Source organism: Corvus kubaryi, unplaced genomic scaffold (genome assembly GCF_017639235.1).
Source record: "Corvus kubaryi isolate FWS band 111438036 unplaced genomic scaffold, C.kubaryi_AGA036_p1.0 37398, whole genome shotgun sequence".
Lineage (NCBI taxonomy): Eukaryota > Metazoa > Chordata > Aves > Passeriformes > Corvidae > Corvus > Corvus kubaryi.
In genome coordinates, this window is record NW_024581137.1 from 43,729,065 (window position 1) to 43,756,940 (window position 27,876).

At 43.7% G+C, this 27,876-nt stretch overlaps 2 protein-coding genes across 3 annotated transcripts in view; one reads left to right on the forward strand and one right to left on the reverse strand.

Moving 5' to 3' along the window:
* Nucleotides 1-4,989: 4,989 nt before the first annotated feature.
* MAP3K8 (mitogen-activated protein kinase kinase kinase 8) lies at nucleotides 4,990-24,576 on the reverse strand. Of its 2 annotated transcripts, none has more exons than XM_042043899.1 (9): nucleotides 24,281-24,576; nucleotides 21,029-21,155; nucleotides 19,789-20,149; nucleotides 16,568-16,732; nucleotides 14,840-15,101; nucleotides 12,169-12,275; nucleotides 8,011-8,163; nucleotides 7,155-7,401; nucleotides 4,990-6,397 (listed from the first exon to the last, which is right to left on the reverse strand). In XM_042043899.1, the coding sequence occupies exons 2-9, from the start codon at nucleotides 21,061-21,063 to the stop codon at nucleotides 6,264-6,266; spliced, it is 1,464 nt and encodes a 487-aa protein (XP_041899833.1). In that variant the 5' UTR covers nucleotides 21,064-21,155; nucleotides 24,281-24,576; the 3' UTR covers nucleotides 4,990-6,263. The 2 variants fall into 2 exon arrangements, with proteins under 2 accessions (XP_041899833.1, XP_041899834.1); XM_042043900.1 differs by lacking the exon at nucleotides 24,281-24,576 and adding an exon at nucleotides 23,957-24,171.
* Nucleotides 24,577-25,850: 1,274 nt separating this feature from the next.
* LOC121671341 (mitochondrial poly(A) polymerase) overlaps nucleotides 25,851-27,876 on the forward strand; it is a 16,015-nt gene continuing 13,989 nt past the window's right edge. Inside the window, 2 exon segments of the mRNA XM_042042803.1 lie at nucleotides 25,851-25,854; nucleotides 27,704-27,771. Coding sequence (XP_041898737.1) covers nucleotides 25,851-25,854; nucleotides 27,704-27,771 — 72 coding nt within the window.

Genomic DNA, 27,876 nt, shown 5'->3' on the forward strand with positions numbered 1-27,876 from the left:
CCTCCAGGCACCATGGCAGGAGCTCAGTGGGAGAAGGAGGCGGGGGTCCCTAAACACCTCCACCCGTGCCACTACTGGCAGATGCCATCTGAGGGGCTGGGGACCCAGTGCAGAGGGTGTACTGGATCCATGTGCCAGCCTCCCACTAAGTCCCTCTGCACCTGTATCAGAGGGCCACCACGCTGCAGGATGTGCAGTGCAGACAGCGGCTCCTGAGGACCAGACAGAGCTGCAGAGGGAGAGCAAGCACTGTGAGATCGGAGGGAAGCTGCATGGGTGGTGGGGACACCAGGTCAGGCTTGGAAACTACTGTCATTACACACAAAAATAAGGAGAAACAGTTCAGATTTCGGAGGGGATCTCTGTACCACTGGTGAATAAAGGCTACTGAAGGAGCATCTGCAGAGATGGTGGGTTACAGACACAGGCTCTGCTCAGGGTCAGCTCTGCCATGAGCTTACCTGCACCAGGACCACACGCAGCAGCTCCCGTTCACTTGCAATTTGAACAAGCAGTTGACAAAGGGAAAACTTTGACCTACACTGGAAATTCACACAAGTTTTGCAGACTTCCTCTTTGGGCAAACTGTGTTTTTCTTTCCTTTTTTTTTTTTCTTTTTTTTTTTTTTTGGAGGGGGAATGTGTTCTTGTTTCAGCTGGAATAGAATTATTTTTCTCCTTAGTAGCTGGTACAGTGCTGTGTTTTGGATTTAGAATAAAACTCATGTTGATAACACACTGATGTTTTGGTTGTTGTTAAGTAGTGCTTAGACTAAGACAAGGACTTTCCAGTGTCTCATGCTCTGCCAGTGAGGAGGAGCACAAAAATCTGGGAGGGAGCACAGCCAGGAGACCTGCCCCTGACTGGGCCAAAGCATGTTCCCCACCACAGAAAATCATGCTTAGTATATAAACTGGGGGGAGCTGGTCAGAGGGAGTCAATTGCTGCTCAGGGATGGGCTGGGCATTGGTCAGTGTGTGGTCAGCAATTGAACTGTACATCACTCATTTTTTATTCAGCTTTATTTTTTCTTCTTTTAAATTACAATATATATTATTATTATTATCATTATCACATTTAACTTTGTTTCAATTATTAAACTGTTCTTGTCTCAACCCACAAGTTTTGTTTTCTTTTCCTTTTTTTTCCCTGAGTCCCTTGTGTTCTTTCTTTCCCTCCAGGGATGGGGAGGGGGTGAGCAAGCAGCTGCACAGTACTTGGGTGCCAGCTGTAGTTAAATTGTAACAGAAGGGGGAGAAAAGTTGACCTTGGCTTACTGTAAGTGAGCGTTAGAGAACAGGGCAACCCTTTGCTTGGCCAGCAGCCTTGATAAGCCCCCAGGCTCATCACTGGCTGTGGCACTTCACCTCTGGAGGTTCGATGGACACCTTCCTGCCACCCTGTCCTCTTGGGCTACACATACACCTCGTGGAGTCCCTCCCTGCCTTCGCTCATTTCCATCTCTCGCCCTTCTTCGGCTGCATGATTTCAGCGTGTGACTTGCTATCAGCACCAGGAAGGATTTAAACTTTGCAAACATCACTAATTATTTGACTTTTACATATTGACAAAGCTATGCTCAGTGTCATTGCTTGCAAGTGGGGCATGGTCTCTCTGTGCATGGGCACCATGGTAGCATCCCTCCTCTGACAATGGCTCCTGCAGGAACAGGGTTCACACTCGAGACCAGATTTGTGGGTGAGCATGAGGCTGTCATTGCATGTAGCTTTGATGAGGATCAGATACAGCCATTTTCTCTTGCACACCTCACTCTGTGAGCATCCTCCTTCTGGCAGCCTCTCTCTGGACAAACCCACCTGCCCCTGGACATGGTCAGGCTGCCCCTGTGGCCATGCTACCTCCCTGCTCAGGTGCCACGTGCTGCTGCCTCGCCAGGAGGTGTGGGTGCAGGTGAGCAAAGCTGTTGCAGCAGCTCGCCTCCTTCCTGGTGAGTCACCATGCCCCAGTATCTGTCAGCATGGCTGTGTCTGGTGACCAGCCTGAAGCAGCACGAGTGCACCCATGGGATTATAATGAGCCACTCCCAAAGTCTGGCTGGATTTTTTTTGGGCGTTGCTGAGTTTGGTCAGCACACAATTTATAAAGGACTTGTTTTCACCTTGCCTGGATTGTTAGCTTTGGATGGTAACAGTTTTAGAAATGGACTTTGCTGGGCCTTTCCTATGAGGAAAGGAAGGCTGCTTGGGCTCCAAACAGTGCTTTGGTGGTCTTATGCCAGGAATTTACAAAGTCCCTGGACATGGGATGCAAAGAAAAGGAAGCAAAGAAAGCCTTCATCCATGATGTCTGAGCCTGCCTCAGAAGGAGCTAGCACAGCCCCAAGGGAAGCTGAACCCAGCCATGAAAATATTCCCAGTTTTGGCCATGCACAACACCAGCCATATCCCTACATCCCAGTCCTTCCCAGACAACCAACTTGGCCTTCCCAGCTGTGGCAGGATCACACCTCCAGTGACTCTTCCCCAGCTGCTTCTTTGCTTCTGCCCATTAGCCAGAGCAACACACTGTTTTCCTCAAGGTCCTAACAAACAGACTAATGCTTGGCCAAGGGCCTCCTTCCCCATTCCTGTCAGCTCTGCACACAGGGAGGGCTGGCAAACTGCTCTGTACTTCTACTGCAGCTTCTCTCAAGCTTCCAAACATCAGGAAGCCTTGCTGAGGAGCATGGTGGTGATCTCAGTCCCAGGGGCACAGGCTGATCTAAGAAACCTCCTAAACCCAGGAGAATAAAAGGCACATTTGGCTCCCTAATTTCATCAGTGTTGTGATTTACTCTCAGCAGGCAACCAACCCCTGTGCAGCCACTTGCTCATTCCCCTCTGGTGGGATGAGGGAGAGGACTGAAATGGTACAAGTGAGAAAACTCATGGTATGAGATAAACACAGTCTAAAGGGTGAAACAAATTGCTTTGCACACAAGCAAAGCAAAACAAGGAATTAATGTACCACTTTCCATGGGCTGAAAGGTGTTTAGCCATCTCCAGGACAGCAGGGCTCCATCACGCATAACAATGACTTGGGAAGGCAAACCCCATCACTCAGAATGTTCCACCTTCCTCCCATAGCTTTATACATTGAGCACAACATCATATGGCCTGGAATATCCCTTGGGTCAGGAGGGGCCCGCTCCTGTGTGTCCCCTCCCAGCTCCTGGTGCACCCCCAGCTTCCTCCCTGGCAAGATGCAGAAAAGGCCTTGACAGGGTGTAAGCCCCACTCCGCAGTAACAGAAACATCCCTTGTTACCAACACTGTTCTCAGCACAAAGCTGAAACCCAGCCCTGCACTGGCTACTGTGGAGAAAATTAGCTCTACCCCAGCCAAAACCAGCACAATCAGTTATTTTGAGCAGTGGGTTTCCCCATGCACTTGTTTTCCTTTGCAGTTTGGCATGAGTCTCAGTATTTCCTCAAGAGAAAATGAAACTACACCCCAGAAATCAACACAGAGGCAAATAATTTGCAAAATCCCATGGCTCAGTGCTGACCAGCCAAACCCTGGGGCTGGTTCTCGTCAGGTTTTCCCCACCATCCATTTTCATTCCCTCCCCCTCACCTCCAGCCTCGGTTGCTCTGAGTACACAGGGGCTCAGGCAACCAGATTAGAGGAGTAGTCTTCCCCCTCCCAGGATATTTCTAACCCAGTTCATTTCCCTGACCTCATTCCCCAGGTGCTGGTGTAAACAGGTGGACCTGCACAATGCAGCAGGGATCACTACTGTGGGATATGCTTGAGTGAAGTGATAGGTTTCAGATATTGCTCCAGAGAGAAATTCCTGCTATGCTGCAGCCTAAGGGTCACCTGAGAAATAGTCCTCAGCTATTAGAAAGCTGACAGAGCTGGAAGCAATGATTGGTGTTCAGCATACCTGAGCAGCTGCTTGTTGATTGTGTACCAGTCCTCTGAAGCAATATTTATCCTGAAGCCCTCATACTGTTTAGACATGTGGATGTGTCTATAAAGAGCTATTGGTTCACTCAGCCAAACCTTATCACTTATGTCTGCCAATACATAACACTGTAATTATTTGGGATAACCTGGTCACTTAGTACTTTCTTAGTAAGAAGATACATAACAGCCATAACTAAACCCAAATATTACATAGTGAGCCTATATTAAATAGTGTCTCCATATGCAGATTTCCATGCTAAAACATCTAACTGGGTGGGGGAAAGGAGAATGGCATTGCAGAAAAAAATAAAAGAAGAAAAGACAGTGTAACATTTTTAAAGCAAAGGTAAAAGACCCCTAACAGCCTCCAATTTTGACACGGATCTCATTGTTGAAGTATACAAGCACTCGATAAGCATTTGCATAACCCTTAGCCATTGTCTTGTGAGAATAAACACCTTAATTTTATAGAAGGGAAACTGGGGGAGAGATTATAAACCCACCTCCAGTTACCTGAAAAGCTGCTTCCAACTAATTCTATTAATCTCCTTAAAGATCAAAAGCTATCAGCAAAAGATCATAAAATTGAACACAGCTCTCTGAAACCAAAGGTGACCATACAAACCATTTGGTCATGTTTTCTTTAAGTCAGTCACACTCAAAGTCTGATCCCTGAATATCTTGATCAGTCAGCATAAATACTAAGAGGGCTCCCTCACACAGCTCTCCTCCAAGCAACTAATCATCTAGAGATTTTGCACAAAGCACTAGAGCAGTGGATTATTCCAACAGGATTCTTTGCAGCAATTAACATCAGGACTGAAGTGCTCCATGTTGTACACAACTGCTGTGCAACATGCAGGCAGTCCATAAGGAATGTTGGGGTGTGAGAAGGAGAGCTGCCAGAAATACTTACCATCTATTACCAGAGTCCAAAATCCATCAACAATCACCTTCACCCAACATCCCAATAAATGGAATGGTGCCTGTAGTGTACCTGGGCTATGGTGGGGGTGTTGGCCCAAATGCAGCTGCAGCCCCATGCTGTTTTTGAAGATGAAGAAAGAATGACCACGTCTCAAGGCACTGAGCTGGATTTATTCATTTGACCATATCAGTATCAAACTAGAAATCATCTGTTTAAGATCATGTGTTAGAGAAGAGCAGCATTAAATAACAGACACGAAAAAGAGACTCTGCTTCAGAAAAGATTCAGAGTACAACATACACAGTATGCCATTTAACACAAATGCTTATAAAAGAGTCATTCTAAGCATCAAAGAGAATTTTATAAAAGTTTACGTTCTCATCCAATGGGATGTACAGAACTATGCAGTTTACATAGTTTTACTATCATCCAAAACATCATGTTTCAAATGTATGAGGGACAGCAAGAACAATATAATTCCATTTCCATAGGAACATAAACACTGCTTGTCACTAATGACACGCTTTCCAAACCATAGCACTCACACCAATTATACATGTGTACAATTTTAAAGTATTAAAAAGCAAGAATTTGGAGCCTGCCCACTATTACCAATAGGGAATAACATTTGATCTACCCTTGAAAACTATCCTACCTTGCAGTAGTTGTAACATCAGAAGGAGTTGGAGTCACTGTCATTCTTTGTCAGGGCCAACTTGCTGTGCTAATCCCAAAGCTAACTGATACCACCAGTGAAGGGCTCCCTAGACCCACAGAGAAGGGGGACAGCCTCCTGCTTAGCTCCCACTGCCCAGGGAAGGTGCAAATCTAAAACACATCTGTAAACAAGAGATAATCTGACTCCAAAGACAGCTGATAGAAATTAGCTCAGAGGCCCTGATTTTCTTTAAGAATGACTAGAGACTGACCAAGTCTTAAAGACAGAACAAGACTGAACCAGTCTTTGGTTAAATCAAGGACTTTTTTTTGGGGGGAGAGTGGGGGGGGTGGGGGGTTGGCAGGAAGGTTTTCTCTAAGGACAGCTCAGAGAGACTTGAATCTTACAATCCACATGCTCAATTATATTATACTTTTTCCCGACATTACTTGCAAGCATATATTACAAGTTTTATAAAAGTGCAAGGCCCAGCTCAGGAAGATATCCTGGATTAAGACATTCCCAGCAGTGTTCTTTTAAACATCATCTTGTTGTCAAGCAACAGACACACAAGCATCACTGCTTGGGATCAGCTTATCAGAGCCCCTAAGGGTTTAGCTTAATCATCTGTGCAATTAAACACTATTCACATTTGACAGCCTATAATGGCAACAGTTTTATGTACAAATTGGAAAATCAAGTCTTAAAATCAAGTTTTAAGAGGTAGAGGTCCATTTCTGACCCATCAACATAAAATGTTACTGAGTCAGTCATATTCTAAGGCTGGTGGTCCCCTAACAATATTGAAGTAACCAGCTAGAGCTCCAAGGTCTATGTAGAGTGATCTTTGTCTCTTTAGCAGGTCTGACTCTTCCATGCTCCCATTACACAAGGAGGAATCTAGTAAGAAAATAGAGAAACCATGTCATTAGTGCACAAATAGGGTATATCTTTAAAAATATTTATCCCAATTAAATAAACCATTTGTCTGGGAAGAGTCTTTCAACGCCTTTTGTCAGAACCCTCCTAATGTATTTGGTAAGTAGAAGAAAAGCATTTTGAAGCCCGTTGGCAGGTTGTTGGCACCAAATCTTGCTTGGGCTTAAAAGGGCTATTTCCTACCTGGTTCTGTATTATCCTTCATTAAGCACTTACTAATGCACAAGGGCAAGTGCATTCTATCCCACAGTCATTTTTGGTTTTAAAACAAAGGGCTTGTACTGCTGACACTCAACAACATTAGTTACGGTTTTGTGCGTGTTCTTCCTTAAAAAGGCAAAAAGTGTTGGATTTGCTGGTGGTTGTTGGACTTTGTTTATAAATCAAGAGTATAAAACATCTCTGGTACCGTGGCAAATTGAGGCCATTTGGGACAACAATTTACACTTCATGAAGTGCCCTGAATGACTGCCATGGCTTTTCCAAGAGCCAGTCTTTCCGGAGCCCCGCAGACATCAGGCTAAATTCCTCCCCATTGAAGTCAATGGGCGTTTTACAGATCACTTAATGGCCTCTGAGCCTGATCTCATCTGAGTGGGATTTTCACCGGTCGCTTTCCAGATGTGTTTTGAGTTTCGCTGGTTCCTTACCACTCCTTCAAATCGAGATTTGACACAAAGTGAAGTCTACTAAGTACAAGGCAACCTGATACCATTACCTGTAATGTTTTCTGGCAGCTGCAGATCCTTCCTCGCAAGCAGTCTTTTCCTTTCAAACAACGCCGAGTCCAGACTCTGGCACCGCGGCTGCTCTTCTGGGGGTGGGTGTAAGGCTTCGTGTTTCAGTAAGTCTGCTGCAGACAGCCTGTGATTAGGATTCCTTTCCAGAGCTGCTTCTAGCAATTCTCTCATGGAAGTGCTGCAGTCCTCAGCAATATCCTCTAAGGGGGGAGCTTGCTTGTGTATCTGTTGGAAAGAAAAAAGACCATGGAAACAGTTATTCCAAAAACAATGGAAGAGGAAGTCACAGATAACCACACGAATGGTCTGGGAATCCCCCAACTAGGATTCATCACCTCCCTAAGTAGGGGTGATCAACTAGAACTGAACAGGCAAGTACACAAAATCCACTTCTTAAAAATTAGATTTCGTAACAAATTTTAAAACTCAAAGAAACTTCAGTAAAATCCAGTGTAATGCAAATTCACCAGATTTCTGTACCACACTGGAGGAACCAGAGAATCAAATCTGCCAGGCTCCAGTTTTTATCTGCAACTTCTAAGGAAAATAGACAACTAGAAGACAGATGGGTCTCACACTGATCTAACCCTGTCCTTTCAGTAAACTCCAGGTTTGTAAACTGAAACGCAAATCACAGAGGCAACTCCAGCTCAGTCTCTGTTTTCCCCTAAATGATCAAAACCCACTTCTTCCCTCCCTCCCTCCCCTGAAGCAAAAAGGATGATACCACCTCTGACAAATATTTTGATCGTTTTTATATGACTGGAGCTTTCCCAACAAGAGTACAGGAAACCCTTCAACTGATACTGAGCTGGCTTTCCTAAGGACACTTACAATATAGAGGTAGGATGGATATGCAGAACGAGGGTATCTGTTCACCCAGGGCGGGATGCCTGTTTGCATATGAATGATAGTAGCTCCCATGCTGTAGATGTCTGCTTTTGTTGTGTGGCCTCTGCAAAGGATAACTTCAGGGCTCATGTAAATCTGTGACAAATAGTTTAAAAAAAAAAAAAAGATTACTCAACAGCAGAAAACAACAACCAAAGATGACTTAATGACATTTTGTGATCCTGGAAACCCCCTTCTGAAGAGATGCATCCCACTAGTACCTGCATCATAAAGACCAAGCACCATTTGGGAAATAAGATTTTTCTGTTCTGCATATGAGTACAACCAAAGAGACAGTACCTGGACAAACTCATATTCCAGATTTGCCCTCCTCAGACAGGCCACAGCTCAGTGGCTATGGGCCTTAGCTGAGCTGTGAGAGGCTGAGGTTCAAGCCATGGCTCTGCCTCATTCAGATGAGTAGCAGAAACCTCATCCCTCTACAGCAAAAGGAGGTGCCTGAATTGCCAGTTTGTTTTGTGGGGCACTGCTGGGACTGCTCCATTCTGCTTGAACAGTGGCTGTGCATGAACTAAAGAGAGGGGGTGACCTGCACTGACAGCCACCCAGATGGGGGTAGGAATCCACTCCTCAGATCCCTGTTACACAGAATACTACACAACCCCTCTGAGCAGAACTGACAGAGAGACACCTTCCTGTCGTCCTTGCTCTTCTTACCTCCTCCCTCTTATCCAGTAACCTGCATTTTGGAGCATTATCCTGACAAACGGGATGATGAGGAACGTGCCAGGTCTAGGCAATGGATAAATTAAAAGTTAGGTGCCCTTTCCACTAGGTTACCCCCAGAGCAGCTATGAAGACAAGAATCCCTCTTCTAACCTTTTTTCAAACCAGGAATTCTAATCTTTCTTGATGGAAACCAAAATAGCTTCCATCCAAACATTTCACTGAAACATTTGAATTCGCCAAGAGTCTGAATAAGGATCTTGGAAGCTCCTGCCAGCTACAGGCAACTCAGAGTGCAGCTGGAGGAGAACCAGACAGGCAGGATGCAGGAGGCACACCCTGCACAGCTCTGCCACCGCCACTGGCCCAGAGAGCAGGTTTCAACACCACATGGGCACAGCCCACAGCACACCAGGTCAGCAAGCTACCATATTTGCTTCTGGTTTCTACTTTTCCCTCACCCAATTTCCCTCTAAAGGATTCAAACAAACTTTAATTAGTTCAAGTCATCTTGACACAAAGAATCACATTAAAAGCCATTAACTGACATGAGGGCAGGAAGTTAAGTCATCACCACATGGTTTGACTTATTACCACAGATTGAGAACGGCTGTTGGGCTCACACAAATTCCAAGGAGTATTTCCCAGTAAATTACATTCCATATCTGCAAACAGAACTTGAAATTGGAAGTGTTTGCAAAGGCTCAGCAGGTGTCTGCAGCTGCTGCTGACTCCTATCCATTGCTTTCCTCAGGCCTAAGCAAGAATCAGTGCATCTGCACCCTCCACCTTTAAGTCTCCTAAAGTGCAAAGAACATAATTTCCAATTTTGTAAAAAGAAGTCTTTGGAAAATGCAGTGCAACTTGAGTGAAATCTACATAAGCAAAAAGCAGCTGCCTTCAAAAAAGAATGCTGGCACAAGATACTGTCTTGCAGTTAAGGTGAGAAAATGGTCAAGATGCACCTTGACTGCACAGGGACAAAAATCAAAAATGCTCTGATTCCAGACTGGTCCAAGAGTCTGTTGTCACCAAAGCAGACAAGCCATGGATACCTTCCCATTCTCATTCCTTCTGACTGGTGGGCTGGCACTTGCCTGCCAGTCAGACCAGTGTAACAGCCCAGCTAAAAACCAGTCCTTTCTTCATGCTGAGCTAGTTTTAGTTTAGCATTCCTGAAAATGAATCATACCTTCCGCACTCAATAGACTTTAACAGAAAACTTTTACCCTCAAATGGTTGTAACTGAAGCTTACATATTTTAACCAAGTGACAGAAGCATAACAGAAAGCATAGCAACTGCCTAGAAAAAAGTATTTCCTGCAGAGCAGTTTCATAACAACCACAGTTTAATGTTCTGCATGACTTGTACACAAAAGGAGGAACACCAGGTTTTTCACACTACACCAGCTGAACAAAATTTAACTATCTTTCAATCATGTTGTTTTTATAAATACAAAGAAGATTTACTACATTCAGACTTTCTGTGCTATAGAAGCGAATAAAAATCCTAACTCCCAGAGGAAAACATGCATAGGACAAAGGTTACTCCACCTGTCACTTCCCTCAAGGACACAAGTCCCTGCCAATACCAGATGTAAGAGAAACCAGCCAGCTCACAGGCACGATGCTGCATGGCAGTGACAGAGCCCTAACCAGGGGCTGCACAATTGCATGCAGAAACAGCAGGACAACTGCACCACTTTTTAAGGCTGCATAACCCAGGATGCAAAACTCAAGAGGACTTTGGAGACTTAAGATCTTACTTTGGGGAAAAAAAAAAAAAAATCTAGAAAGCCAGACTACAGAGGGCATTTGTGGGCAACAGGATTAGGCACCGTGGAGAAGAAGATGCCTAGAATGAAGACTGTGGGAGGAACTGAAGGGAGAAAAACCTATAGGAGCATCAGGAACATTAGTGTGTAAGTCTTTCACTGGTATCTGAAAATCTCCTTTCCCAGTGCTCGCTCTCCAACCTCACTTCTGGCTGCGATGCTGCAGCAGGATTGCTGCTCCCCTGAGAGAGCAAACACCAAACATGGCCATATTTCAGGGTGGGGGGCATTATCAGCTTTCTGAGGATAGGACTGCAGTTATTAAACTCTGTGGAATCATTTTCCTCCTATTAAATGAAGAACTAAGTGTTTTTCACTCAACAAAGTGAAAACACGGAAGTGTTTTCACTTTTCACTTGTTCTTACCAACATGAACTTGGCCTATCCTCCAAGACCCAGAAGTGGATCCTCACCAGTCTGCTCCACAATGATGGAAATTTCCTGTTTACATACATCTCCATCCTTGGGAAATACCCTACCAACTCATACCCACCACTGTTCTTATTCTCATTAACAGCACACAAAACCCCCCTGAACAAACAAAAAACCCCAAACCAAAGTAAAAACCCCGCAAAGCTCATACATGAAATGCCAGAAAGCATGCTGCTTCCAGTTTAGCAAGCATTTTAACTCCCCTGACTACAGACATTGAAAACAAACATTCAAGTGTTTTCTCAATTGTCCTGAAAAAAATAAACAAACAAGCCTGACCTTCTGTGAAATCTTTGTTTATCCTACTCTTCTAAAAAGTGAAATGTTTTTTGTCCATTACACAAGTATCTCCTCTTTACACATGTGGCAGACTACTAAAAGGGTAAGTGCCAACATTTCAAATAAAGCATTTCCTGTAAACAATCTCCTCAAGCAACAGAGAGCACAAATGCCACATCTGCAGCAGCTATCCAAGCTAATTGTTGCAGCTTGGTTGTTTGCTAAATCTTCAGCCCTGGAAGCACCTCGGCAGGAATGCAGCCCAAGTGGTGTGCAGGATCTAAAGTCACTGAGAACATTTAAAAGGACCCCACCTCCATCACAGTAATGTCTCAGCAATTTTAACAGATAATCATCAACCGTGCCATGCACAACCTCTGAAGAACCAAAGGGTTACATGTAGCTGGGGAACAAAGCTTAGAAGTGCTAAGGGATGAAACCCAGACATCTATAATTTCTGTGGTTTTGGAGGAGGAGTCAAAGTATGGCGTTGAGCAGGTCACCCCAGTCCATAGCGAGTATCTCAGAAGAAATATTTGCTAGAGCAAAGAACAAATTCCTGTTTGAAATGTCTCTGACCAGCAGCTGATACATTGCAAACAACCCTCCTCAGAGTACTGTTTGACTTCAGTGAATAATTGCTAACAAATGGGACTGCAGAGAAAGTGACATGGCTTTCAAAGCATTCCACTCAGCAAGTTGAAAATAAAAATATAATTGAGACAGTATTAATGTTTGTAACTTTTTTATAGGTTTTATAGTAACTATTTTAGCCAGGCTTCTAGCCCTCCAGCTTCAAATTTGAGCCTAAGCACCACAACCATAGGACTAATGCAATATAAGGGCTTTTGTCCCTTCAGCTTCTTACCTCTGTTCCTCTAAGGTCTTTGGGATAGTAAATGTCTTCAGTCATTTGAATACTCAGGCCAAAATCCACCAAAACAGCCTTAGTTGACATAAAGACGATGTTGCTTGCTAAAAGAAAAGCAAAAGTGACAACATTTAAATTTCTGGCATGCCTGGGATTTATTTTACAACACTCCTGTTTCATTCAGATGCTAGCCTGAAAAGGGAGAGATTAGCACAACCACTCTCTACAGCCAATATCCTTCTAGCCAAAATAGCTCTGGTAATTCTTTGGTTCAATTTTAAATCATATCTTAAAAATCAAACTGGACTGGTTTGTGTCAAAGAATCAATTTTTGGTCATTTTCTTAGCTTAAAAAAAAAAAAAAAGACAGAGAGAGAGAGAGAGGGAAAAAGGCTAAGGGTACATGAGGAAAGTAGAAGACTGGCAGGCACTTCAGCACAGTGCTCTGAAGATGTTTAATAGTCTCCAAGGCGCAGATCATGCTGTGCAGCTCTGGCTATAAGCAGCACAACTGTTGCTTACCAAGAGGTTTTTCTAGAGTAACAGTTTAAGTGAAGACAGAAACAGAAGAGTAACCAGGGCCCCTCCACAGCAGCCACACAGGTCTCCTGCACTGGTCAGTGAGGACAGCACAACAGGACAGACAAGGGCTGCAAAAGTAATAGAAGACTGAGCATTTCAAACTCCCTCTGAACTGCAGCAGAATCTAGGAGCTTAATTTACTTTCCTTCATAAATCTCTGCCTAAGGCACAACTTTGTACTCAGAGGCTTCACTTCTGATCAAATATTTATGAATGTAGTGCTTGATGTGAGCCTTGAGAAATTCTTGTTTGCTGTTTCAGAAGATGTGGTAAAATGAAGTCTCCAAGTTACACAACAGAAACACATTTTCTCTTACAGGAAATTGTGGGCCATTTTCCATCTTAACAGTGCCTACCACGATCATCCAGTGGGAGGGCAGACTTGATTTCAGCAGTACTGATTCCTGAAGCAATGCTTCACACAGCTGCTTCCTTACCAGTACTATATACTACGTAAATCTGTAATTTTAGGGATAACTTTGAAGATATGAATTTTAAACACCCCGTAATGGATGGTGCAAGGGGCCACACTTGCCACAGTGCAGCAGGATCTGCTGCCTGCCTGGGATTGTACTCAGCCCCAGCTGCAGCTGGTTTTAGACTGAAGCTCCCCCCACCAAACAGCCTCATGGTTTAACTGCTCTCCAACCAAGGGTTAAAATGAGTGGCAGCACTGAACACCTCCCAAGAACCAGAATGTCCTCCTCCCCTTTTCATCTCAATAAAATCCTCATCTCCTTCAGCAGGACAGACTCAGTTGCAGCTCAACAGAAGCAGGCAGAGTGAGGAAGATATCAGAGGTGTTGGGAAACAGCCTTTTCTATCGATTCCACCTGGGGAGAGAAAACACACACTGCTCCCTGCATGGAGGCTGCCTTTCCAGGCAGTGGGCATGGCTCTATCTCGGGCCTGGACTACCCAGCTCACTCCTGGTGCCAAACAGGCAGGACCGTGGTCAGGGCTCACCCCAGGCACCTCTGGGCAACCACATCTGTCCCAGGCAACGTCTGCCTCATCACCTGCCCTGCATCCACTAACACAGGAAAAGGCTGGAAAAACACCCATATCCACCACATTCACAATGGGCTGGTTCTCCTAGTCACTATCTAGATGTAGTAGGCTTTGGGCTGATTTGGTTTTTAGATCGTTTAATTAACGTCATTGTTACTGCCAATTAAAATAAACCCATAGGAAAGACCCTTACTACAAGTGAAAAAAACAATTAAGGGAAAAAATAAGCAGCTTTGTAGTCGTCAGAATCTCAAAAGCTTACATCTAAAGTACTGACCCATACTAAATTTAAAAAAACCCAAAAATACAAAAATGCAGAACTGAGATAAAAATTTAGCAATTCCTAATAATCATCTTCTGTGAACTATTGTAATGCTTCAGTCTGAATATTTCTATTTTAAACCCTCAAGTTTAGCTAAATAAACTCACAGAAATACATCTATCTGTGGGCCAAGGTGGTACTGGAAGAAACAACATTTAACACTGATTTAAATGCAACACATTAAAATTGAATTTTGAAGTAATTTAATACTAGCATATTTAATTTAAACTTAAAATCAGTATGTTTGTTTATACATGTTAATATCCAGAGTTTTTTGAAAGCAAATATATATTAAATTTTTCTGTAATTGTTGAAAGTAAAAAAACCAACACAAATTATGTGTTTACTTCCAAAGTGTATCAAACTGAGGAACAGCTGTGTAGAAATGTAAAACTTAAAAGGTGCACTTTGAAGGTGAGCGTGGAAACATTCAGGATGAATTTATATTGAAAGCAGGAAACTTCTGGCTGAACACAGACTGATAATTTCACTCTTTAGGTTTTTGTTTAAATTGAGTTGCTCATGAATGGCATAGGATCTATGACTTTCTAATTATCCTCTTTGCTGGGGTGAATTAATAAATAGTGTAAGTAACTATTATCTCCAGAACCTGACCTTGCCATTTGTTAAGCATTATGCATCACTCCCACTCAGACATGTAAGGCTACATGCCCCAGCTCAGTCCCAGGCACTCCACCGGGGCCCCAGCCCAACCTGGACCAGAAAGTACCCCAAGGAACCACACAAACATACGTTTGATATCATGGTGGATAATCCTCTTGGAGTGGAGAAAGTCAAGTCCTTTCAGAATATGCTTTGTCACCCAAATTATTTCAAACTCTCTCATAGGACCACAACTCTCCAGCTTTTCCATGACAGATCCTCCCTCTCCAGCTTCCATAAAGAGATGGATCGTCTCATCCCACAAAATAGCACCGTATAATTCAGCAATGTTTTCGTGACGGAAACATGCCTGTATTTCAACATCTGATGGTTTGAACTGATCCACTGGCACCTATGACATTGAAACAAAATCAAAGAAAAGCAGCTCAATAAACAAGTTATCCATATGGACACTAATTATCCTATAGATTAACATAAAAGAAGGAAGTAAAGCACTTGTATACACTTGTTAAAATACTGAGCTTTACTTTGCTCCTGCAACTTTTCTTCCTTGGCAGTTGAGAGACATCCTGTTAAAAGTTGAGAGATATTTTGGAATCATGCCCAAATAAAAAGTGCAATCTTCCAGAAAAAGCAATGTAGCAAGAGTTATTCCCGTCAAAATCCAGTGATTACGCAAAAGCTTTATGCAAACTTCCTGGTGAAGGAGATAAAATTCCCACTGCTTTTTCCATTAGCTTTGTGCACTCATCTGCACTACCAGGACTACACACCCACCTGACAGGTGGATCAGTGCTTGCAGTGCTCAGGACCATTACTGACCTCAATTCAGTCCTTATCAGCACTGGTTTATAGCTTTCAAGAAATGAAACCTGCTTTGAAGGGAGCGCCAGCAGCACCGTATTTCTTTAAAAAGTACTGACGACAGATTGCAGAGACAATAAAAACAGTGTTTGCTTACACACAGGAAAGCTACTACTGCTCTTTTTAGTTTTCTTCCCTTGGACTCGTGCCTGTGAACCAAATAAGAGGCTGGTATTTTTATTTCAGTGAGAAATACTGTTTGCATTTTCAGAAACAGTAGATACTTTTAATTCTGCAGTGGGTTATGCAGAAGCAGCTAACTAAATCTGTCCCCATGAGGACACAAGGCTGGCTGCAAGGGAAGGACATACAGCTTCCCAACTCTTTTGCATACAGAATTAATACAGGTACTTATTCATAAGCTGGGGGATCTAGAGCAATGTCCCAGCTGAGCCTTTACTGGCCCTGAATATTTACTGCTCAACTCTGAATAGTATGTTAAAAGGCATAGCTGAAAGAAAATGTTGGCTTGCATAAAAGCAGGGCAGTGCTCAGCAGTTCTCTTGAGACATCTCACAACTCTGTCAGTGCCCAAAACACATTAAGAGTTGCACATACTGAGTTCTCAGGGACATTAATGGTACTGGAGTAAAGAAAACTAAAGTCTGAGCACCTCAGTTAAAGGACAAGAGCGTAAAACCGTCTGCAGCTGCAGGATTTTGCTACCACTTTCAACAGGGATGTGGTCTCCCACTGATATTTTACCACAGTGATAACAGCAGAACAAGTAGAAAATCCACTCTGCACCACAGCCCATGTGCCAGTTACACACACTTCCAGATACTTTCAAGATGCTGAGATATTTGCAGCTTCACAGCCAAAAAATTTAAACAAGCGAACAGAAGTGTGCATTTTTCCCACCTTGTTTAGGCAAACAAAACCAAGATGATCATCAGCCAACAGCAGAACTTGATGCAGACATATTTGAAAATATACTGTAAGGAGTATGTCATACAATATTTGCTCAGAGATAAAACTACTGAACTAACATACCAGTTTGCATGCCATTCGTTTCTTGGTTTCTCTGTCTTGGGCTAAGTACACTTTCCCAAAAGCTCCCCGAGGAATAAAATCAGAACCAATGTTCCTGTAAGTCAACTTCCATGGAAACAGGAGCACATCTGAGTCAATTTGATAGCGCCCATTCTTGGGTGTGATCTGTGGAGTTAAATAAATAATAAAAAAATCACAGTGAAGTTAAAACTACTTCAAATCTAATTAACTTTATACATATAGTGGAATAAAAATATATCACTTATGTGTATGATGCACATGATCTGCTTAGCAGTCTTTATTTAGAAACATCAAATGGGAACAGCATGTGAGGTGTGGCATTCATTCACAGCCCAGGCATCCACGTTTCTCTCCAGTGACTAATTTACGAAGTGTAAGTTGCAATTAATTGTCTTGAAACAACAACAACAGCAGCTGGGTTAATGAAATTACCCACCTCTTGTTATTAGATTCACCTGCACATGTTTGTCCTTCCTGTAATCTGTTAACTTGTTATGCCACATACCTGTTACTCAGGTTATCTATGAGCAAGAGTTTCAGCATTTCCTAATATCACATGTACTGCTAGGGGTTTGATTTTCCATCTTGTATTGGAGTTTCTGCTGCTTAGTAAAAGGTCAAAGAAGTCTGCCATGATTCTACCAGCCACTTTCCTCTAGTTTTACACCATAGTTTAAAAAAGAAGAGTGGGAATAACATTGTCTGCTCTAGGTGGGCAATGTTGGGAGCTTTGGTTCTTCTGTATCACCAACTAGGCAAGGAGGGGATTCAGGGCACCTAAGTCAGTATCATGTCCTAAATCTTTCTCTGAAACAGCTCCCTCCCTCTGCACGTGACAGAGAGAGAGACCAAACACCTAACTACAGCCATGTGAGTACTGCTTGATCTCTGATGTTGCTTCTTCAGTCTCCCAGCTACAAAATTAATAGTATTTCCCATGAATATGCTTCTAATTATTTCAGCCAATATTTGGAATATCATTCATCTCCTTACTGCTACTTTATCAAGATTCTTGAAGAGATGTAAAATCACATCAAGGATTTTTATTATTTCATGCCTGTCATAGGACCTCAAATACTCAGCTCTTCAGCTACGCTTTTTAAGATAACAGCATATCAGGAAGATTATTTGGTTTAGATTTCTATTTAAGATGTAACATAATCTTTCATTTTTAATCTACCCTCATGTTTTTCAAACAGGAAAGTACCTTCTTGACTGCTAAAATTGTCATTTGTTATTTGTACCTACATGAAATAAATTAATTCTTCCAAGTTCCTAAATCTGGGGAGGAGAAGTTCTTAACCTTTGACCAAGGGGGCATGAGGGACTGTCCTTTAATAAAAAGTATTCTGCTTAGGATAGAGAGAACAAGCCTTCCCTCTACTGATTAGAGCCAGGGTAAAGCAATCCGTACATGTCTAAAAATCTGTACCTCTTGCTTGCCTACTGCATTCCAAAGGGTTGAGACTAATCCACATGTGTTACACCTTATCCTGGAAAGGAAGAGAGGCTGAGAAGAGTTGATTTACAGAGCAAGAGAGCAATGACCACCATACTATTCATGTTTTCAGGAGGCTTTTAGGACTAGTTCCTAGCTTGACCCTGTGAACGTTTGTCTGTGGCTACAATGGATCTTTCAGTTCAGTTTCAACTGAAAGAAATCCAACCTGTTCAGTTCAAGACCGTTTCCGATGCAAGCCACAATGCAGTCAGTGAGGGTCACTAGGCAATCAGAAACACTCCTGATCCTAACCAAAATGCTGTTGATATTTACAGAGCAGATGCCCCTGCTGAAACATGTGCACAGGTAATGCCTCCAACCCTCAGTTGCATAATGGGATCACGTGCACCTAATAGGACTTGGTTCATACCAGTTGTATGCATCTATAGAAACAATATGCAAGCAAAACAACCACGAGTATGTAGAACAGTGTCTACCCTAAATATAGGAAACATTCAATATTACTAAGTGTCATTTTAATGTCACAGAGTTGAAAAGTGATTGTTTTGCAATACTGTGAATTGCAAAACACTCCCTCCAAATCAGAATAAAGCAATACCCTAGGGTATTTCACACCTGAGTAACCAGTAAGCCTCAAGCAACCAGTGTTCACATACAAAATACATTACATACAAGATATTTAAGATGATAGATGTAGAGCATCTTAAAAAAATACAGCAGCAGCACCAACATATATGAATAGAATTCCATTGCAACACTGTTTCCAGAGCAACTGATCTCAAACAGAAGTCAAATGACACTAATATCCAGAGATGCTTGTAGAACACAAACAATTTTAGGGAAAAAAATGAACATCTCAAAACAAGACAGCTATACTTGAATTTAGCAGTGTGAGATATTACATAATATTGTAACTCTTAAAATCACACTTTATAGTATGTGCTTTTTCTCCTTACATTACTACTATTGACATTTTGTGCATATAGAGCGAATTTAAGAACTGTATCTTTAGATCCCAGTTCTTTATTTTTGGGAACATTTTACTGCATGAACACAAGGCACTGGAAGACTCTTACTGTCTCCCAGACCTGTACACCACCAGAATTCATAGAATCATAGATAGGCTTTGGTTGGAAGGGATCTTAAGGATCATCTAGATGCAATTCCCCTACTATGGGAAGGGATGTCACCCCCAGGTCAGGTTGCTCAGGGCCCCACCCAACCTGGCCTTGAACACTTCCAGGGATGGGGCATCCACAATTTCTCTGTGTAGTCTGTTCCAGTGCCTTACTACCCTCAGAGTAAAGAAACCTCTACTGCTTTAGTTTAAAATTGTTCCTCGCTGTTCTATCACTGCACGTCCTTCTAAAAAGTCACTCTCTTTTTTTATACAAGTTGTGGATTTTGTAAGCCCCATTTAAGTACTGAAAGGACAAAATGAGATGTAGATTTTGCTTTTCAACCGCTTGTTTCAAGTTTGTATTCAATACTGGGAAATGTTTTCTAATCTCCAGAGATACCAGGAGATAACAGAATGGATCCTTCTGAACAACAGACCTTCCTCCATAGCAGCCTGAGGCTGCAGGGGCTAGACTTGATAGGCTCAGAGCCTTCCAGCCCCAGGAATGCACAGGAAACCACAGCCTGTTACTCCTGGAACTGATCTTTATTTAGAATCATTAAAAACTTCTAATTCCTAAGGTCTATGAAATGCCAAGTAAAAGGAAAACCAACGTACCATATTTAAGAGGATTCCAGATTCCTGTTGTCTGCATCCTTTAAATTGTTTTGCAGTGTTAGACACCTGATTTGCAAAAGCAAGCAGGTCTTCCACAGTCCCGTATTTGACGGAGGACATAAAAGAGACCTCCCTTTCACAAAACAGTAATGATTCTGCACTTTCATCATTTTGATTTGCCTCTTCACACATTGTAATTAAGCTGTCTTCAAAGACTGCAATGTCTTCACCTGGATAATGGTTTTCCATGATGGCTATCACCTCAGACATATTTAGATCAGCTAGCAACAAGTCAATCTCTTCTTTGCTATCACTACCCGTGCTCATATACTCCATCACTGTCCACTTTGCAAAATCACTCCTGGAAAAAAAGAAGCAAACTTGAAAACACTTTTCACCTAAATTTGTTTTAGCAAAGTAAGAATGAAAAGGAGTTATCAGAGTGATCAATAGCTCATCATTACACAGTTGGATTTAAAATTAATAACTTGTATTATGAAGAAAATCATAATTAGTATCCTGGGTGAAGACCAAATGGAGAAATATTTGCTAGTGAAATTTATTTAGAAGTTATTAGTTAACCTCCCCTGTCATTCATTCTTGGAATTTATTACAATAAAGCATTTCCTTAGAGGAACAGGTACAGTAAGAATACACCACTGTGATAGATATGCAAAAATGAAGGAGCACCCTCAATACAAACAAAGGAATTCATTGTTTGGAAAAGAATGACAGAGATATTAACATTCTCAATTAGTTTATGTCTAAGTTTTTATTGACAATTTATATGGTGTATCCACAAAGAAGGAAAGGTCACAAAGCAAGGTCATTCCTTGTAATAGTAATAGGAATCTGTTAGTTTCATTGAACAAAGCACAATTGTCACCACCTGAGATACAAAATCCCTATTTTTTTTGCAAATAACTGGTCAGAACTAGACCTGAACTGAAATTTTCATCCGGACTTTCAGAAGAAAGTAAGAAACTGAGCTATCATAAAATCAATGAGCTTTTGAAGTGGTTTCCAGCAGTTTGTTCTGCCCCCACTAATCCTAACAATAACTTTTCAGGTTATTGCAACTATTTTGCTGGAATGCATTTACAGCAAGCTGAGTTCAACTGCCCAAAAAGTCCCTTTCTATTCCAGAGAGTTACATATTCAAGTTAAAAACATATGCATGGTCAGTCATTAAAATACTGACACAAATAGTTTCCAACACATAAATGTCTAGAGCACTTACCTTGTATTTAACCTGATTACATCACTCAAAACCATTTAAAAACGTCTCAATAGAATCCCTGAAGTCATCACGTTTTTCGGAACCCGTATTTACCACTGATGATAATTCTGCAGTGTTCTGTGGCAATCTATTAAAAAAGGCAAAACAAATAAAGCCATTGCATACCAGCTCAAGCAGAAGGACTGGTTTGTACTCAGATAGGTCACTTGCTTCACGGAAAGAAGAGCTAGTAATCACAAGGCTGAGATAACAGGGGATTTTTCTGCAGAAAAAGATGACAACTCAATAAAGAATCAAGCTACTGTATCATCCAGATTTCCAAGTAGTAGTGAAAAATAGTTTTTCCATGGTTAGGTCCCGAGTTTTATTCTCTCTGTCTCATGCTTGCTTAAGCAAAGAGTAGGACCTCCTTTCGTTTAGCAGAACTGACTAGAGCATGCCCTCTTTAGAGAGCTCTCATTTCCCTTTTTCATAATCCACTACACCATCTATTTTGGGGCAAAAAATAACAACCAAGCAAAAATACACTTAAAAAAACTAAAAAGAAAAAAGAAAAGCAGCAAACAAAACCTTATCTCAAGGACAAGCAGCAGACTCGGTTCCCTGAGGCCATAGAGCAATGCGTTTACCCAGGTAGTTTCTGGTTATGATCACTATCTTTCTTACCCTCACCACAAGGACGTAGAAGTTCTGTGGCACATATTTCTCATGGGTTAGAGTATTTACGTCAGCTCTAACGTGAAGAAAACCAAGTAAAATGACGTGTCTGAGTTGGCAAAGAAGTCAGACCATGTGCTGAAAATTAAAAAGGCAGGACAGGACAGCAGATGCAGCATCAGAAAAGGCAAACAGAGTGCCTGTTCCTTTCCAAATTCAGACCCAAATCCTGTGACAGTGGCAGAGCAGTACTGTGCCCCCTGTTCCCCCAAGACAGGCACAGTGACTTTCACCAGCACTCTACACCAGTTCACCCAGCCCTAGTCAACCCACACCCCCAGCATGAGGGCAGCCAGGTTGGAAACTTTGTGGTCACTAGCACTACTCGATCGGGGAGGCTGCAGGCTTTGTATCCTGGGTGCTCAGAGGTCACAAAAAGGAAAAGATGCTGTGGGTGTTTTCTAGCCCCTATCACCCCAACTTCCTGCTCCATGACCAAGCTATAGGCTGTTAACAAAGCCTGAACGTGGTTACTTTTAAATATAAATGAGATTTCTATTTTTCCCCAGAGCAGGACTTATATTTGTTGCTTTTTTTTGGTGCTGAATTAGTGGGGTTCCTAAGAAATGAAACAGTGCTGTCATAAAAGGAACTGAGAGACCTCATGTGTAAAGTCAGGTGAAGTTACAAACTAGTCCTGAGGGACTTTTTGAAGAAAAAACATGAGCCTCTAGATACTCTGGTCTTTTGTGGATAAAGACAAATACATACCACAATTAAACTAATTTACTCTCTGACAGCATTTTCATGCACAAAGCATCTGTACAGAGTAGACCAAATGTAGATTTCTGGAGGTGTCAGCTCTGCTCTGTTCCTCAAAATATTCCCAAACTAGAGCACAATACTAATAATACTCTTGGCAGTTTCACTACTACCCAAAAAGCTCGGAATAACATGAAGAAGTGACTATAACCTGCATATTCTCAGTTCTGTGCTTTTAGTGCTTGAGAAAAGCTGCAAACTCTTCACCATTACAACTCCCTGAAAGGAAGAGGTAGTGAGGTGAGAGTTGGTCTCTTATCTCAAATAACAAGTGATCAGACAAGGGGAAATGGCCTCAAGTCGTGCCAGGAGAGGTTTACATGGGATATTAGGAAAATTACTTCACTGAAAGAGTTGCTAAGCACTGGAACAGGCTGCCCAGGGAAACCATCCCAGGGGGGATTTAAAAGACATACATGTAGATGTGACACTTAGGGACATGGTTAAGTGGTGGGCTTGGTAGTGCTGGGTTGGATTCGCTAATTTTACAGGTCTTTTCCAACCGAAATGATTTTATGATTTTATTTTTCCCTGTATCTGGCAAATTCTAAGCACTAAATGTTTACACAATAAAAGCAGTGTCTAGACTACAAAAATTGATTTTTTAAAGTATGCGGCAATTTAGTATTATATTTCCCCTACAAGCAAGAAAAAGAGTCCATTTTCCAATGTGGAATTCACTCTTCCTATTTATCCCTAAAATCCTGTACTAGTATCAGTGGTGGGCACTCATGTAGTATTCTAAATCTTCCTATATAGGTTCATCAAGAAATTACATCAGTAAGTGTGCTTTACTTAGATTCTCAGGTAAAAAAAACTGGGTTTACTTGCAGTGGAAAAATAAAACTGCATGCAAGCACTTGAGACAGTTGCTAAAGCACAAGACTCTTTCTCTAGTTTTGCCAATATTTCAACATCATCACATGAGTAATTTGCAAGCCAAAGGTTTATTTCTCTATTCTCTGCGTAGCTTTTCAACCCCTTTTGCCTAAGAAGTGTGCTGCCAGAGACCATCCTTATATCAATCATATTAAGTAAGAGTAACTGGATACCCGACGTCTGAGCCCCTGTGGGACTTTTTGCGTGTCAAGGATCAACGATGGAAAAAATGGAACAAAATCGACAATAAAAATAAAATTAAAAGCCCCAAAACACACGTACAAAAAACCCCAACACTTCCCCTCAAAAGAAAAGCTAGCCACAAACTGCACGGACTGGCTCAACACAATCATACACCACAATAAAGATCTCTTGTACTGTTTTTAGAGAATAATTTTCTGGTCTGACAAGTGACCGCCCACTAGAAATGAAAAAAAAGTGTCCCTATTTACTTTTTAAGAAACCTTATCGACAGACCTTGAGAAACACAATCTCTCCGAAAAAAACTTCTACTGTTAAGGGAAAAAAAATATCAACAATTTCAATTTCCACACCACTTCACATATTCACCTGGAATAAGAAAATCCGCGAGCCTCCCAGCGCTGGCAGCAGCAGAGCCCAGCCCCAGCCCCTTCCTGCCCTGCAGCCCCGGGGACAGCGCAGGTGCCGCAGCCCCGGCAGCTCCCGACGCCGCTCGGGGAGCCGAGGGCAGCCGGGGACCTGCCCGCGACAGCGCTGCGGCCCCACACGGGGACCCGAGCCGCCTCCGCCCGGCAGCGCAGCACCGTCCCGCTCCGCTCCATCCCGCCAGGGCCCTGCCGGCGCTCCCCCTCCCCTGCCAGCCCCAGCCCCGGCCCCAGCCCCGGCCCCGGCCCCGGCCCCGGCCCCGCTCACCCGCGGGGCGCCGGGAGAGCCCGCGCCGCCCGTCCGTCCGTCCGCCCGCAGCCAGCGCGGCTCCGCCAGGTCCCGCGGGAAACTCCCGGGGGCGGGGAAGGGCGCAGGTAGCACCGCCCGCCCTGGCCGAGGGCGGGGGCGGGGGATCGGGGTGGCCCCGGCTCCGGTTTCTATTTCGCTTTCCCGGCAGGAGCAAGCGCTGCCCTGTCCCAGCCCGGCCTCAAGCCCGGCCAGCCATCGCCTCCTGTCCCAGCAGTGGCATCGCCTGGTGGCAGTGGCTTGTCCCCGGTGGTGGCATCGGTGAACCCCTCTGCTACCACCTCATGTTTCCGTGCGCACCTAGAGGGCGTTCACCAGCGTCGTATGAGTTTAAACATTATCTGAATCAAACTTCAGCTGACACTCGGGTGGAATTTAGGACAACAATGTGAAGAATTTGTTAGTGGCAGTAGTATTAAAATACTCTGGGACACAGTAGCGTGAGTTGGGTAATTGCTAAAATTGGGCAGGACTACTTTTTATTTTTTATCCATAAGGAAGTAATTCTTGCAAAACTGTGCTGTCCAATAGCTCCTCTTCAGTCAGTTCATTTTTAAGGAGACAAGTAGCACCTTTAGTAAAAACAGCTGCCACAGCACTAGGAGCTGATAAACTGAATCTGTCTCAAGGTGTCAAGAGACACAAGATGGATTTTTGATTCATTATCTGCTGTGTAAAGATTATTTGCTTACTGAAGTCAATGGCAAAACCATCATTATGAAGTTTCAGGACAAACATTCACCTTAGGCTTCAGCGTTTATTAGTAGTTCATACAACTCCTTTTCTGTTTATGTTATCCAGATACCCTGACTCCCTTGTTTAAAAGTTTTATGTTTGCTACCTCTCCTAGGGCATTCAAAATGGTCCAAAGTATGTCACAAATGACATTCTGAAATGTACAAGGGTTTAGACACCACAGGATTCTCCTTTCCTTAGCATCATAACTATGTATTTGGAAATCTGCTAGCAGGGTTAACCTTTGCTCATACATGGTTTCTTTTCCAGACTATACAGATGTTAAATACATTGGCAAGCCTCCATAAGGAAATAGGTGTGTGTCTTCTTTGTTGAGTTTGACCTTATTCAATTGCACCACCCAGTGCATTTGCTAAAAAAAGTCTGTGAAAAAAAAAAGGCAAGAATGCTGAAGATTATTGTAGAAAGAAAAAAGAGAGGAAGGACTGAAGAATAAATTAGGCTATAGGAGAGGCCAGGCCGAGGAGAGGGCAGAATTGGCAGCACCTTGCAAGTGGGCGGTTAAAGAGGCTGAGTAACACATCCTTAACGTGCAGCAGCTCTCACGCTAGGATACTTTGGGTATCCTCTTTCAGGAACTTGCTTGCGCTATTAGTTTTCCCAAACCTACAATTAATTTTAATGAAACCCTTTTCTATTTTTAGACTAACTTCAAAGAGGGAAAGAGGAGGAGCTCCTCTCTCCACATCAATGAATTTAGGCAGGACAAGTCTTAGGATTCCAGAGGAAACTCGCTATGGAGAGATGGAGGAAACACAAGTTTCTGCTCCACGGCATGCGTAAGTAGGATACAAACTGAAATGCTCTTTTTTAAAAGCAATCTACTCTCTGTCTTAATGATCATCCTAGAATACAAAACCAAAATAATTAGGTCATAGCAATTACTTACAGACCCTGACTTACTGGGACACTGCCAAGAGTATATAAAGCACTGCACTGAAGACCTACTAACACACAAGTACCCTAACATACACTACAGATGTGCCCACAAGTTTTACATAAATGACTGGTTTTAAATACTAAAGAAAATGACATTTTCTTCAGTACATGCCTGGGGAACCATGCTGCAGACCAATGACTACTTGCTGGGTGCCCTGCAGCTCTCTGCCCCAACCACCTCATTTCTGATCTCACATGCTGCCTTCACTGCAGTAACTCTGCCTTCACAGCCTTGGCCCAGGACCAGACACACAGAATCACAAAATCAGTTAGGTTGGAAAGGACCTCTGAGATCATCAAGTCCTACCTATCACCAAACACTACCATGTCAACTCCAGGGATGGTGACTCCACCACCTCCCTGGGCAGTCCGTTCCAATGTCCAATCCCCTCTTCTGTGAAGAAATTCTTCCTAATGCCCAATCTAAAACTACCCTGGCCCATTTTAAGACTATGTCCTCTTGTCCTGTCACTGGTTGCCTGAGAGAAGAGGCCAACCCCCACCGGGCTACAACCTCCTTTTCTTCAAGCTAAACAACCACAGCTCCCTCACCCATTCCTCATATGGCTCATTTTCCAGACCCCTTCTCAGCTCTGTTGCCCTTCTCTGGACTCACTCCAGCACCTTAATGTCCTCCCTGAATTGAGGGGCCCAGAACTGGACAGTGCACTCAAGGTGTGGCCTCACCAGTGCCAAATACACTTCCCTAGTCCTGCTGGATAACATCGCTGATACAGGCCAAAGGTTTTACTTCCCTGAGTAGTCAGTCTGCCAAAACCTACATTACACCCCCACCACCTTGGCCATCCCACCCTTCAGGTTTACCCCATCCCCACTCTCACCCTCCTGCCCTTGGCTGGCGGGGCTCATGCAAGGGTTGACGGCCAGCCCTGGCCTGGGCTGCTGGGTGCTTCCTCACACAGGGCAGGCAGCTCTCACACCCCAGGCCTCAGGCCTGCCCTGGGAAGCTCACAGAATCACAGAATAAGCTGAGTTGAAAGGAACCAACAGGGATCATTGAAGTCCAGCTCCTGGCCCTGTAAAGGACAGCCCCAAGAAACACACCGTGAGCCTGAAAGGGTTGTCAAAAAGTTTTTTGAACTCTCAGGCTTGGTGCTGTGACCACTTCCCTGGGGAGCCTGTTCCAGTGCCCAGCCACCCTCTGGGTGAAGAATGTTTTTTAATATCCAACCTAAACCTGCCCTGGCACAACAACAGGCCATTCCCTCAGGTTCTGTCACTGGTCACCGCAGAGAAGAGATCAGTGTCTGTCCCTCCTCTTCTCACGAGGAAGCTGTTGACTTCTATGAGGTCTCTCCTCTGTCTCCTCCAGGCTGAACAGCCCAAGTGACCTCAGCCACTCCTCATTTGGCTTCCCCTCAAGGCCCTTCATCGTCTTCGTTGCCCTCCTTTGGCGGTTCTCTAACAGGTTTATAGGCTTCTTACATTGTGGCACCCAAAACTGCACGCAGGCTTCAAGGAGAGGCCGCCCCAGTGCAGAGCAGAGCGGGACAATCCCCTCACTTGCCCGGCGGGCGATGCTGGGCCTGATGCCCCCCAGGACACAGCTGGCCCTCCTGGCTGCCAGGGCACACTGCTGACAGCTGTTTGTTCCCTCTGCCCGGAGCAGGCAGCTGCCCGCACCCTGGGCTGGCTGGTAGGTTTGCTCCCTCCTGCCGGAGCGCTCAGACGCCCCGGGCATCCCCAGCCCTTCCCCGCCGCGCCGGTGCCCCAAGGCAAAGCACACGGAGCCGGCTGAGCCCCGCCGGCCGCCGTGGAACGCGGCGCCTGCGCACAGACGGCGCGGCCCTGCCGGCCATGGCGCTCCGCGCGGGAGGGCCGGCGCTGCTGCTGCTGCGGGG

Coding starts and splice junctions, on each gene's coding strand:
- MAP3K8 (XM_042043899.1), bottom strand. CDS start 21,063: ATGGTTTTGAGTGATGTAATCAGGTTAAATACAAG. Junction 8,164..12,168: donor AAGACCTTAGAGGAACAGAG/GTAAGAAGCTGA, acceptor TATTTGTCACAG/ATTTACATGAGCCCTGAAGT. Junction 7,402..8,010: donor ATCCATCCTACCTCTATATT/GTAAGTGTCCTT, acceptor TCTTTCCAACAG/ATACACAAGCAAGCTCCCCC.